The sequence below is a fragment of the Mus caroli genome, unplaced genomic scaffold (assembly GCF_978045245.1).
Source record: "Mus caroli unplaced genomic scaffold, Mus_caroli_1 scaffold_7, whole genome shotgun sequence".
NCBI lineage: Eukaryota > Metazoa > Chordata > Mammalia > Rodentia > Muridae > Mus > Mus caroli.
This window is the reverse complement of record NW_028227262.1, coordinates 102333131-102348002: the sequence shown is the minus strand read 5'-3', so window position 1 is coordinate 102348002 and position 14872 is coordinate 102333131. Positions and strand designations below refer to the sequence as shown.

The 14872-nt window shown below is 42.7% G+C and overlaps 1 protein-coding gene across 3 annotated transcripts in view; it reads left to right on the top strand.

Moving 5' to 3' along the window:
• Window positions 1-14872, top strand: part of Cntnap2 (contactin associated protein 2) — a 2252040-nt gene that overhangs the window by 2036640 nt on the left and 200528 nt on the right. For all 3 annotated transcript variants that reach the window (XM_085840650.1, XM_021164875.3, XM_021164874.3), the window contains one exon: window positions 7637-7876. In XM_085840650.1, the coding sequence (XP_085696776.1) occupies window positions 7637-7876 (240 nt within the window). The remainder of the gene's footprint in view (window positions 1-7636; window positions 7877-14872) is intronic.

Genomic DNA, 14872 nt, shown 5'->3' with positions numbered 1-14872 from the left:
GTAACATCTTTTTATTCTGATAGTCCAAACCATCATTGTAATTTTTTCTGTCCTATACAGTGGTCTGTTATATCCCTCTCCCCTTCCTTCAGCTCAGTCACCAAAAGAAAGACAGCTATGGTGGATTGTTAGCTTTGTTTTGTTTTTGACAAAGTATCTTGCTGGGCAGCTCATTTTAACCAAGAACTTGTTAAAATGTTGCTCAAGCTGCTCTCAAATTAACAGAAATCCTCCTGCCTTAGTCTCCCAAGCACTAGGTTTATAGGAAAAAGCCACTGTACCCATTCACAATGGCCTTTCAGCGACTTGTTTCTTTTGCTTTGGACCCTTCAAGACTTAGCCTTGCTTTCGATGTTAGGTCCTAAGCTCTGACCACACCTGCCTGTCTGCCTAGCCCCATTTCTACCCACCTGCCCTACACTTTAACCACTCTGACTTTCTCTGCATGGATTCTCAATGCCTGTTCCTTCCTCAGGCTTTTACCATGTTCACTGCTGTCCTGGAATGTTTCTCCTAACCCAGCCCCAGTTAAATCTTACCTGCCTTCGGTGGTTAATTTAACCACTATTTATTTCCTTCTTAATCTCACAGGTCATGAAATACACTTTCTAAATATTTCAAAGAATATGTGAAAAAGACTCCATGCTAACCAGAGGCAGACATAGATTCAGGAACCAGTAGCTTTAAGAAGAGAATGACTTAGAGCTTACAACAATCCAACGATTGCCTGACGAAGGTCATACAGTTAGTTGTGATCAAGACAAAGGCTGGAACCCACATTGTATGATTTCTGTCTCCACTAGTTCTTCATGAATTCATGATTAGATGTCTGCAATGAGGTTTTCTGTAGTAAAACCTTTATACAACTTGATGGCTGACTAGACCGATAATAGATTCCAACAAAGCTGCAGGAGCATGACCTTGGAGATTCGAGATGCAGACTGTCTTCCTGTAGAACACTCATTAGAGGTTTTTGGTGCTGTTGCTCTTAAATTTCTACCGAGAAGGCCCCCTGGCTCCTACACAGCCTCGTCACAGCCCACTGATGTGTTTAATGTGCATGGTACTTGTGTCTCACAGGGAAAGTGAACCATTCAGGTTCAACTTGAGAGATTTTTCTTTGGCATTTTTCCCCTTTTGTACAGATTCAAACACACAAAACTTATTACATAGAAACTGACCGGGAAGTGACCGGTCTTTTAGAGAGAGTGGTGGTAAATTGGTTACAATAGATACATATCCACTTGAGGACACAGAACTAGCAGAGGTGAGCATATTAGCCTGTCCCACATCCAATGTTGTTGGTCGAAAATATTTATAAAGAATTGAGGAAAACATCAAGCAAACAGAATAAAAAACATTCAGGAGGGAAATTGAGTGGCATGCTTGGGGAAATAAAGCCGTTTTTGCCAGTGTAAAGCCAGGAGAGAAACTAGTTGTGATTCAGGATAGCAGAGCCTCTGAGGGATGATGGGAAACAAGTTTAGACGGAGCTTTGATGTGCAAAGTGCCCAGAAGGAGAGAAAAGATAAGAATCCAATGCAGAAGCACAGTGAACAGAGGGATCTAGCACTGGAGCTCCTAAGATTCACCAAGGTCTTTAACTAGATGACTAATAACAAAGCCGATAATAAGAGTGACAATTATGGGCAATGACCTTCAGCCAGGACAGGGTCTGAGGACCCTGAGCACCCTGGTCAGGCCCCTGCCTCCACTGCTACTTGATTTGCAGAGTTTCCAGAATTCCAGGAGTTTGGAAAGAGGTTTAGAAGAGGGTTTCAGGGTACCAGAAGGAGGAATCAAACTTAAAAGATGGATGACAGCACCAGGGAGCACAATAAGCATGGTTTGCTGGGCAGTAACTGTATGTGGAAGGAAATCATGTACTGGAAGGATCGGGATGGAAGGTGTGAGTTTGATCCTCAGCCCCCCAAAATAAACAGGAATGAGACAAAAGATCTCATGGGCTGGAAGCAGCCGGAGTGTTGGAGACCTCTTTTCTTGACTTCTTACTTAGTGGTGTCCTGTGAGACAGTGAACTGTGCATAGACAGCAACAGCTTTGAAATCAAACAAGACAGCAAGCAGTATTCATACCATGGGAATAGGTAGAAGTGCTAATAGGGTTTCTCCCTCCCACAGAGCCAATCATTCTAACCTGACCAGCACTCCAAAGGATGTATTAGATGAAATCCTTGTGGGCACTGTTCCCTGGAGTTCAGATGAAAAATAAGCCTTCTCATCTTAGGTTGATGTTTTTCGGTTTTAATTACCAATACACAGTGGCACTCTTCAATTATCTTTTATTACACATCCTGAGCTGAGCAGCTCAGCATTTGTGCATTCTCCCGCAAACCAGCCATCACTCAACTCCTCATTCCTACAAGAAAATATTTTCAGACTGCAAGTTACTGACTTTAAAATAAACTCTAGGAAAAGAACCCATTTGCGAATTGGGAATTTTCAGTTCTGGCCCCTCGGGGATGTTAGAGAACAAGAGAATCTTGTCAGTCTTTGAAATATGGGTTACAAAATACCCCCTAAGTGAAAAAGCAAAGGGGATGGAATTATTAAAGTTGGAGAAGAAGAAAAAATGAGAGGTAATTTAATTATGGAGGGGGTGCTGATTGGGGAGTGTGGGGCTTCCCTCGCACACACAGTAAGCCTTAGGGATTTGGTTTTTACGATAGGAGATGAATCTCTTTATGGTATTATTCTGAAAGGAATGATTTGTGGATTTTATTTCAAAAATTTGAAAAGTTTTTTTCCTACACAGGCATAATTTACATATGATCTGTGTTAAAGACCAAGAAATAGTGAAAACAAGGTCTTCTCGGAACCATTACCGTCCAGAGTCATCCTAGGACAGCGCAGTCTGTTCAAATTTTGAGAAATGTGACATAAATCAAAAACTTTCATTCATAATCCATACTAGAATACTTCTATCTAAACTTGACCACTTTTCTATTCAAATAAATAATTTTAATATAAAGACTGGAAACAGGGCTAAAGAGATGACTCAATATGTAAAGCTCTTGCCATGCAAGCCTGTTTACCTGAGTTCACACCCTCAGAACTCATATCAAAGCCAAATACAGAAGGACACATGCCCTTTAATCCCAATGCAGGCAGCCCTAGTTAGGAGATAGGCTGAGGAAAGGTGATGAGCTAAAGCTCACAGGCCAACTAGCCCAACGCATGCAAGTATGAGCAAAAAACTCTGTCTCAAACAAGGTAGAAGGCATGGACAGACATCAAACATTGTTTTATGACATATGTAAAACTACCACAGTATGCACATATCCACACAGGGGCAGGGAGAGAGAGAGAGAGAGAGAGAGAGAGAGAGAGAGAGAGAGAGAGAGAGAGAGAGAGAGAGAGAGAGAGAGAGAGAGAGAAGAAAGAGATTTGAACCAAGCATTCTAAATCAATAGAATTTAATGAAGAATGAAGAAAATTGTGTTATTTGGGCATTATTAAATTAGGCCTCTTTTATGTATTTTTCAGAAGGGATGGAGATGTTACTTAAGATATAATAATGTGTCCCGATTTGTCATTTTCTTAAACCAATCTGAAACAATGAAATGACAGCAGTAAATCTGCTACTTGGAACCTTAAATGATTTACATGGCTCTGGGGTCTGAGTCAAACAGTTGGTTTATGATGTGGTTTCGGGATAACACATTTAAGCCTGGTTTGTTCCTTCCTCCAAAGCTGACATGAATCCATAAAGCTTTTAAAGGATGACTCTAAAATATACAAAAGAATTCTCTGAGGCATGTTTTCAGATTGTTTATGTAAGGTTTTTTAGATTTCTGACTTTCACTTCATGAACTACTGTGGGATGCTATCTCCAGGCTAGGTGATAAATGTATAACATCAACCAGACAGACACCACTCAGCTACCTGCTCCATCCAGTACATTCCTCACTCATCTTCTACTCCATGGATCTTAGGTTCTGTGTGCATATCACATGGGAACCTATTTTAAGTGCTGTTTGCCTGGATCCACTGAGTCAGAACCTCTGAGTTTGACTGACTCTGGACCCCAGACTGGGGAGCCAGCATTTTAGCAGGTTCTAATGAAGGTAGTCAGAGAAATGTCAGGGGTCTAGCACTGCTCACTGTTGACTTTCAGTCCTAGTTCTGGGAAAATGATGCTTAGGAGAGCCTGGCACACAGATGTTCAATGTTTTCAAAGGGATTGCTGCATGTGTAGGTTAAGGGCAACAGTGGCTTTCCCGGTATGACTAGCCTCTGCTGCCCAGACCCTCCCTCCCAAGCCCACAACCTTGAATTGCAAAAACCTGGCATATTTATCTTTGGCTGCATAGCCTCCTCTCCAGCCCACTTGCCTGCAATTGAGGCTTCTGTCTTCCATCCTATTCATCTTTATGGCCCTCTTCTCTCCCACAGACCAGAGCCTGTTCTCATTGGATGCCTCCACTCTCTGACAAAGCTCTCTATTGCAAAGAGAACCTCTCAAGGCATTTGTTCCAGGCAGCACATCCCACTTTCCCCTGTTTTATTAAGCATGGTTGGTTCCAAAGGCCTCTCCTAGGAGCATCTATCTGTTCCAGAGATTCTGGACTCCAGAGGTTGGTCTTCCTTGTACTCCAATGCCCATCCTAAAGCAGACTGGAAGCTTTGGAAGGCTCGAGGGAACCACAGATACATGAGAGATACGTTGATTCTGATGAGTGGGTATGATGCTTTGACATGCAGCCTCTCAGACCACTGCAATTTCTCCATGTTTTTATCCATTCTAGAAGCATCATGATTCCACCTTTATATTGCTATCATCTCTGGTCCTTGGAGGTCAAGCTTCAGTGCATTTTCCCATAGGAAGTCTTCCTTGGCCCTAGACATAGAACAGTTGTTACTGTTCCAGGGACTCTGTATGCATAACCCTGGAACCCAGCCTGGATCCACACAATACTTGCCTGTTTCTCCAAATCCTCCTTGAGGACAAGAGTTCAATGTCCACCATCATCCATGTTATACAGTCAGTACTCAATAGGTGTCTGTTGGGACAATGAGATTCTAACCTAAGCGTTACGTAAGGTGAGGTCCTCACCTCACACCTTCCATGAGCATTGTCACTCTCACCAGATTGTGCTAAGAATGAAAGTGTCTCTTCACACACATATGACACTGTCATGCAGGAAGGTCCCCAGGGACCTACTGCATTTACTCATCTTTACCTCCCGGTAAGCACGTACCAGTTAGCATGGATAAAGTTTCTTCCTTCCTGTGTCACTAAGTAAGGATACCTTTGGCATTTTAACTAAGGCCATCCTTAGCTGTAAGATGTCCTTGTACATTGCTATCATTTTATGTCTACTGGATGTCATCAGTATCCCTCCCAACACCTTGGCAATGTTATACATTCATGCAAACACACACATTTGCAAATGTCCTTGTGGCAAAGATTTGAGGAAAAAAATAGTGCTTCCTGTGGTGAGAATCTAGAGTCTGCTGGGTTCTTCATCACACCTGAGTGAGAATAACTGAGCTCTGAAGCAGTACCCCATATGGGCTGACACTGGACTGTGGCATTTGTGCGATGGTCAGGGGTAAAGGTTAGAGGAGACATCAGCCACACATAACAGACAGTAGTAGGCAGTCTTAAAACTACAGTTTTTACTAAACACTATATTTCCAGGCACCAGGCACGGTGTCACACATACATAGCTGCTTAATCCTCAGAGCTACCTACCAGGACCCAGTTCACAAAGAAGAAAACAGAGATTCAAGCCATTGACCCAAATCAGTGCATTTGACAAGACTGAAAGTCCTAACGGGGTATCTGACTCCACTCTTCTATAATAACTTTTTCAGAAGTAATAAATGCCAATTCCCAAGAAGAAAGTATGTTGCTAAAAACTACAGTGCTGGGACTGGCAAGATGGCTCAGCAGTAAACTGTTTGCCAACAAGCCTAATGGCCTGAGTTCTGCCTAGAGACCCACATGGGAGAAGAAGAAAACCACAAGTTGTCCTCTGATCTCTACATATGTACTGTGGCACATAACATATGCACACACATACACATGCTTATACACATATTAAATAAATAAATAAATAAATAAATAAATAAATAAATAAATACTATTGTGTGTGTTGATACAGGCTTGTAATCCTAGTACTTGTGAGCTAAAGCAGGAAGGTGGCGAGTTTGAGAGCAGCCTGTCTCAGAAAACAAAAATAATAATTGTAACCATTCAGCCTTTTCTATGTCTGCCCCAACTCCCAAATAATGGCAAGGAAGATTATCTTTATTTCCAATGCTTTTGGCCTTAAGTTAGGCTTGTTCCCAACTAGCTTGTAACTCAAATATCCCATTTAAAGTAATTGAAGTTCTGCCACATGGCTGGTTACTTCTCCTCAGTTTTATACATTGGATTTCCCCTGCAATTCAGTGGCACATCTCCCTGCCTCACTCTTTCCAAGGGCTCCTGGATGTGCTACCTTCTATTTTACCTTTTGCTATAGATCTTAGGGTTTTTATTTTAACCAATAAGAATGTGCCTTAGACAGGTAAGGAAGGACAGAAACATATCCTCATACAATTCATATAAACATTATCTCTACAAATAACTTTTTAAAAACTTGTCATATCCTATTAATTGCAGCATGGAATAGTGTGTTATGGAATAAATTCTGCATGGCATTAATTTAGCTGGGTATCAAATGCTGCAAGGATGATGGGGTACATTGACAATGAGGTTTGAAAAATACTTCAGGGATGAGGTATGAAGAGAGCTAGAAACAGAGGCAGTGAAGTAGGGTAACTCAGTCTTCAGGTGACTTCCAGTGATTTCAAGATGGTAGTTAGCAGACAGTAGGGAATCCACAGAAGGACTTCCCTGCCAGGAAGTGATTACAAAGAAACTAGCTCAGATTAGGCTGTAGGAAAGGGCTAATTCATAAAGAGCCAGCAATCTTTCTAATAATTTCTTAGTAATAAGGATAGTAATGCTGATAGGTCCTGTATATTGAGTACTAATTACTATCAGCTTCAAAGATGAAAAACTGTGGCCTGTGGAGGTTGGTTAAGTTCCAATAAGGCAGATCAGGAACCACAGAGCTCAATTTGAAACCAGGTCTCTCTAATGTCCTATCTTGTGATTTGAAACCCTCAAAACTTCTCAAGTGTTAGAGCTTATCAAGGGCCTTGCTGTTTGAATGTTCAAATCAAATCCAGTCCCTATGGGCTTCTTCAGTTAAGTTTGTGTTATAATTCTGCCTTTATTTTCAGTAGTCTTTTTAGCCAGAAAGCCAGGGCATATTATATATTATTTATTTTTCTAATATGATCTTTGGTCAGTGCCTTTAATTCCTTGTTTTGTTTTTGTTTCTAGGCAAGGTCTTATTATGCAGCCCAGGTTGGCCTTGAATAGGAACTCTTCCAACCTTGGCTTCCTGAGTGCTGGGATTAAAGGCATGCGCCTCCCATATTAAGTTTTTTACTTCTATTTTTGTCCTAATCTTACAGGTTTCCTTGTTCTGGTACATGCTTTATTTTCAATAGAGTATTTATATCGATAACAACGGTTCACCCAAATTCCAAGCATAGCTAGCATAGGACTCAGACCTCTTTCATCATTTTTCAAATTTGTCCTTCCTTCTCTACAGATGTTGGTGCCTTTTTTGAAGAAGGCATGTGGCTGCGCTATAACTTCCAGGCCCCAGCAGTCACTGCCAGAGACACAGGCAGCAGGGCTGAGAATTCTGCAGACCAGCAGCAGCACTTGGCTCCAGACCTGGCCCAGGAGCAGATCCACTTCAGCTTCAGCACTACCAAGGCACCCTGCATCCTCCTCTATGTCAGCTCCCTCACCACTGACTTCCTAGCTGTTCTGGTCAAGCCCACAGGTAAGGGCAAGCATGCCTAGCCTTCTACCTTCAAATAGTAGTCAGACAGAAGATGCAAGAGTCAGAATTGTTCTTGGTTGATGGCTTATTCCCCGTGGGATGCTGAACAAAGTACCTGACTCCTTTGAACCCCATTGCTATCCAGAATCAGAAGAACAGCTTGTCAACTGAGTGCCTACCCCAACAATTTGATGTAATGATCTCAGGCTCTTTTCATATGAAGTGAACATGAGATGGTTTCACATGTATAATGATTCCTCTTATTCTTGTCAAATATCTTTGCTATTGTGCAATGTAGTAGCATGCTCTGAAGTAGTAAAAATAATCACAGATTAATCAATGAGTTGTCCTGACTCATGATAGTGTGTCAATAGATTCCAATAAAATGCAGGAACTCTCAATAAAATTAGAAAATCAGAAATATTACCATCCTTAAAGCCTCTCTGAATTTTATACTCACAAATATATCCATAGAGAGACAGTTGCTGGAAGAATTGGGGGGGGTGGGGGTTCACTTGTGGATCCTTGGAAGTCTAGTCAGTCTTGAAGTACATAAACCTCCTTCTTAGACCTGGGCATGAGGAGTGTTAAATTCATGTGTACACTTATGTGAAGGTCAGAAGACATCCACAGGTGTCAGTCTCTGCCTTGCCTCTTCTTTGAGATAGTATCTCTTATTGTTCACCACTATATAGACCTGGTTAGCCCAAGAGATTCTTGGGAGTATCCTGTCTTCACATCCCATCTCAGCATCACCATGCTGGGATTACAGACATAAGCTACTGCTTCCAACTTTATATGGGTTCTGAGAATCAAGACTAGGGTCCTCACTTGTATAGCTGGTGCTCTACCCACTGAATCATCTTTCCAGTCATTTGAAGGCATCCTTTTATATCCTTTATTAAATGTGTTCTTTGAAGGTTTCACAGATAGGTAGTATATTCTGAGTATTGGCACCCTCACCCTCTCTTTTTTACCACCCCCACTTCATCCTTACAAAGTCCTTCCCTACATTCATGTCTTTTTTGCTTTTTTAATTAATTAATTTACATCAAATGCTGCCTCCTTCTGGTCCCCCCACAAAGACCCATCCCTCATCCCCTTCTCCATTGAGAGGGTACACCCCCTGAATACCCCCCAACCCTGGCTCATCAAGTCTCTGCCAGGGTAGGTGCATCCTCTCTCACCGAGGCCAGACAAGGCAGCCCTGTTGGGAAACAGATACCACAGTAGGGCTACAGCTTTAGGGAGAGCCTCTGCTCCAGTTGTCAGGGGGCCCACGTGGAGATTGAGCTGCATGTCTGTCCTCATTTAAGCCCATGTGTGTTCTTTGGTTGGTGGCTCAGTCTCTGATTGCTCCCAAAGGTCTGGTTAGTTGTCTCTGTTGGTCATCCTGTGGGGTTCCTATGTCCTTCAGGGCCTTCAATGCTTCCCCCCAACTCTTCCATAAGAGTCCCTGACCTCCATCCAATGTTTGACTGTGTGTATCTGCATCTGTTTCAGTCAGCTGCTGGGTAGAATCTCTCAGAGGACAGTGTCTTAGTTAGGGTTTTACTGCTGTGAACAGACACCATGACCAAGGCAAGTCTTATAAAAAAACAACATTTAATTGGGGCTGGCTTACAGGTTCAGAGGTTCAGTCCATTATCATCAAGGTGGGAGCATGGCAGTATCAAGGCAGGCATGGCACAGGAGGAGCTGAGAGTTCTATGTCTTCATCCAAAGGCTGCTAGTGGAAGACTGACTTCCAGGCAACTAGGGTGAGGATCTTATACCCACACCCACAGTGACACACCCATTCCAACCAGGTCACACCTATTCCAACAAGGCCACACCTTCAGATGGTGCCACTCCCTGGTCCAAGGATATACAAACCATCACATTCCACTCCCTGGTCCCCATAGACTTGTTCAAAAACATGAGTCTATGGGGACCATACTTAAACATAGCATAATGCAAAATGCATTTAGTGCAACTTTCAAAGTCCTCATAGTCTATAGCAGTTGCAACAATGTTAAAAGTCCAAAGTTCAAGGTCTCTTCTGAGATTCATTCAACTTAATTAACTGTAATCCCCAAAGCAAGGCAGGAAACCAGCTGGGCAAACTCCAAACTCTGCATCTCCATGGCTGATGTCAAAGTGGTCTTCAGATCTCCACTCCTTTTTCATCTTTTTTGACTGCAACAAACTGCTTCCTCCTGGGCTGGTTCCACTCCCTGTTAGCAGCTTTCCTCAGCATGTGTCCCATGGCTCTGGCATCTTTAACATCTTTGAGTCTCCAAGGCAATTTCAATGTTACAGCTTCTTGTTTCAGTGTCTGGGATTCCACTTGATCTTTTGGACTCCTCCTAAGGGCTGGCATCACTTCTCCATCTCTGTCCTCTGTAGTACTCTATGCTCAGGTTGATCCACTCCATTACGGCTGCTGTTCTTGGTGATCATCCCATGGTTCTGACATCTCCAATACACTGGGGTGTTCCACTCCAACTAGGCTTCACCAATAGCCTCTCATAGGCTCTCTTCAGGGTGCCAAGCCTCAAATCCTTTGCATGACCCCTTCATTCCTGGGCCATCAACTACAGCTGAGACTTCACCTTCTCCAATGGGCTTCCCTGGCCTCTCACAGTGCTAAGCCTCAGCTTCTCTCCATGATCCCTTCATTCCTTCACAAGCAGTACCACCTGAGTGACTCTTACACATTACCAAGTCCAGCCGCAGCATGAGGTACAACCTTGGGTATCTCTAGAACACAGCTTCTTTGTGCTCCCAGAAAACAATTTCCAGAAGATTTCACCTCAACGATGCTGGTCTCTTCTTAATCACCACTAATTCCTTAGCTCCAGCTAACCAGCATCAATTTTCCCAGTAGTTCCTTCCATTCTTAACTCTAGAGCCAGAGGCACAATGGCTGAAGCTGCCGAGTTCTGCTGCTTACAGGAACTAGAACATGATCCCCTTGTATTATTACATTATCACTAGCTTTATGTTTTCTAAATCCTTCATTGCCTAAGCTTGGCTATCCTGGTTCTTGCTCTGTAGATTGACCCTGAATGTAGAGATCAGCATGCTTGTCTCATGGGATTAAAGGTGTGTACCACCATGCCTGGATCTAATTTAGCTGGGTAGAATCTTGCCCCAAGGTCCCACTCCCTTAATCTGTTATCTCCTAGAACACGAGATTTTGCTCCATTTCACTTCCTGGTACTCCTTTAGTACTCAAACCATACATTTTATATTTTTCCTTTCTAAGCTTGCTATGCTTGTTCATACTTCTCTTCATAAGACTTAACCAGAGAACAAAGTCTCTGCTGGGCTTTTTTGAAACTTCTTTTGTCAATGCAACTAATGCAAGTCTCTTCACCTTAGCCTCAGGCAAACTTTTCAAGAGCAAAAAGTAGCCACATTTTTCACCAAAATACCACAAAACCAGTCTTTATGCCACATTCTGAAATTCTTCTCCTTTGAAATCTCTTGGGCCAGGTCAACACAGTTCAAATCAATCCCAGCAACAAAGTCTTCTATATTCCTACTAGGATGACCCATTAAGCCCCATTTAAAGCATTCCACTGCTTTCCAAATCCAAAGTCCCAAAATCCACATTCTTTCAAATAAAAGCATGGTCAGGCCTATCACAGCAATACCCCACTCCCAGTACCAACTTCTGTATTAGTTAGGGTTTTACTGCTGTGAACAGACACCATGACCAAGGCAAGTCTTATAAAAAAACAACATTTAATTGGGGCTGGCTTACAAGTTCAGAGGTTCAGTCCATTATCATCAAGGTGGGAGCATGGCAGTATCAAGGCAAGCATAGCACAGGAGGAGCTGAGAGTTCTATGTCTTCATCCAAAAGCTGCTAGTGGAAGACTGACTTCCAGGCAACTAGGGTGAGGATCTTATACCCACACCCACAGTGACACACCCATTCCAACCAGGTCACACCTATTCCAACAAGGCCACACCTTCAGATGGTGCCACTCCCTGGTCCAAGGATATACAAACCATCACAGACAGTTATGCTCCTGTCTATAAGCATAACAGAATATCATTAATAATGTCAGGGACTGATGTTTGCCCATGGTGTATGTTTAAAATTTGGCCAGTTATTGGTTGGCCATTCCTACATCTCTGTGCCATATTTGTCCCTGCATTTCTTTTAGACAAAACAAATCTTGTGTCAAAAGTTTTGTGAGTGAGTTGGTATCCTTATCCCTCTACTGGGGAGTCCTTCTGGGTAGTCTCCTTAGGTTCCATTTCCCCACTGGTAAGCATCTTGGCTAAGATCACCCAGTTGTTAGGGGGCCCAGTTGTTATTGACTCCTGAGAGCTTCTACCATCTCAGTTCTCTGGGTCTTCTTAAAGATTCCCCCCACCCCACCCACTCCTGGCAGCTGCAGATTTCCATTCATTCTCGTGGCCTCTGTGTCTCTCTCCTGTCTCTCCACACACCTGATCATGCCCCCCCCCATCCCCCTTTCCCTCCCCTCTCCCATCTTCTTCCCTTTCTCCCTCTGCCTCCTATGACTATTCTGTTCTCCCTTGTGTCATGGGTATTCTGTACCTTATGGCTAATATCCACTTATTAGTGAGTCTATACTATGCATGTCCTTTTGGGTCTGTGTTAGTTCCATGCCTTTGCCTGCAAATTTCATGATATCCTTGTTTTTAATAGCTGAATAGTGTTCCATTGTGTAAAGAAACCACATTTTCTGTATCCATTCTTCAGTTGAGGGGCATTTGGGTTGTTTTCAGTTTCTGATTATTGTGAAATAAAGCTGCTATGAACATAGTGGAGCACATGTCCTTGTGGTATGGTGGAGCATCTTTTGAATATATGCCCAATAGAGGTATAGCTGGGTCTTCAGGTAGAACTATTTCCATTTTTCTGAGAAACCACAAGATTGACTCCCAGAGTGGTTCTACACGTTTGCAATCCCACTAGTAATGGAGGAGTGTTCCCCTTTCTTCACATCCTTGCCAGCATGTGCTGTCACTTGAATTTTTGATCTTAGCCATTCTGATTGGTATAAAGTAGAATCTCAGGGTTGCTTTGATTTGTATTTCCTTGATGACTAAGGACACTGACCATTTCTTTAAGTGCTTCTTGGCCATTCAAGAATCCTCTATTGAGAATTCTTGTTTCATGGACACTAAGTTTAACTAATGAGCATCTATCCATTAGAGCATGATGGGCTCCTCAGTGGATACAAAACTGAAAACAGTGTTTGTCCCTCACCCAGAATCCATTGGTAGGCTATAGATCAGCAGGGAGGAATAGGCCAAGTGAGCCCCTCCCACTCTGTGCTTGACAGTTGACAAGCCCATGAGGGCCATCCTTTGTCCAATAAGCCAAAGGAACCAAATGAGAATATGTAAATAACTTTGACATTCATCAGTGCCCTCTGTAGAAGAATCTTGTAGGAAAGAAGTATACATATAAACATGCACTCTAACCTATATGTACAAGTATTTTAGGTGTGTGAAGGAGGATAACTCTTTAACTCACTTCTTTGTGAGTTAAAAATACAGAGGATTTCTCTCCTACTGGCTCTCTCTCTTCTTGCTCTTTAATGGATATTCCAGGGTTAGGGCATCTTAGAGAACAAGATTTTCTTCTATGAGGGCCAAAATATTACCACAATTGAGCTAAATATTTGAAAATTGTGAATTTTAAAATACACTCTCGAGGGCCACAAGCCTGTTCCGGTCAGAAAAGCACCGGGGTAGCTAGGGCGCAGGGTTGGCTGACACTCGCCAGCTACCCACAACACCCGCCACAGGATCTTAAGACTTCTGGTGAGTGGAACACAGCTTCTGCTCCAATCCAATTGCGCGCGGGACCTGAGACTGCATTAGTTAGGGAAGCAGAAACCGGCCTGAGTAGGGCCACAGGCCTCATCCGGCCGGATCAGCGCCAGGGTAGCTAGAGCGCAGGGTCGGCTGACACCCACCAGTTACCCACGACCCCCGCCACAGGATTTTGAGACTGCTGGTGAGTGGAACACAGCTTCTGCTCCAATCTTTAAACAGTGATAACAACAACTAACCCCAGAGATTACCAGATGGCGAAAGGTAAACGTAATAATCTTACTAACAGAAACCAAGACCACTCACCATCATCAGAACCCAGCACTCCCACTTCCCCCAGTCCAGGGCACCCCAACACACCGGAAAAGCTAGACACGGATCTAAAAGCATATCTCCTGATGATGGTAGAGGACTTCAAGAAGGACTTTAATAACACACTTAAAGAAATACAGGAGAACACTGCTAAACAGATAGAAGACATTAAAGAGGAAGCACAAAAATCCCTTAAAGAATTGCAGGAGAACACTGCTAAAGAGTTACAAATCCTTAAAGAAAAACAGGATAACATAATCAAACAGGTAGAAGTCCTTAATGAAAAACAGGAAAACACATCCAAACAGATGATGGAAATGAACAAAACCATACTAGACCTAAAAAGGGAAGTAGACACAATAAAGAAAACCCAAAATGAGGCAACACTGGAGATAGAAACCCTAGGAAAGAAATCTGGAACCATAGATACCAGCATCAGCAACAGAATACAAGAGATGGAAGAGAGAATCTCAGGTGCAGAAGATTCCATAGAGAACATCGGCACAACAATCAAGGAAAATGTAAAATGCAAAAAGATCCTAACTCAAAACATCCAAGAAATACAGGACACAATGAGAAGACCAAACCTACGGATAATAGGAGTGGATGAGAATGAAGATTTTCAACTCAAAGGACCAGCAAACATCTTCAACAAAATTATAGAAGAAAACTTCCCAAATCTAAAGAAAGAGATGCCCATGAACATACAAGAAGCCTACAGAACTCCAAATAGACTGGACCAGAAAAGAAATACCTCCCGACACATAATAATCAGAACAACAAATGCTCTAAATAAAGATAGAATAATAAAAGCAGTAAGAGAAAAAGGCCAAGTAACATATAAAGGCAAGCCAATCAGAATTACAACAGTTTTTT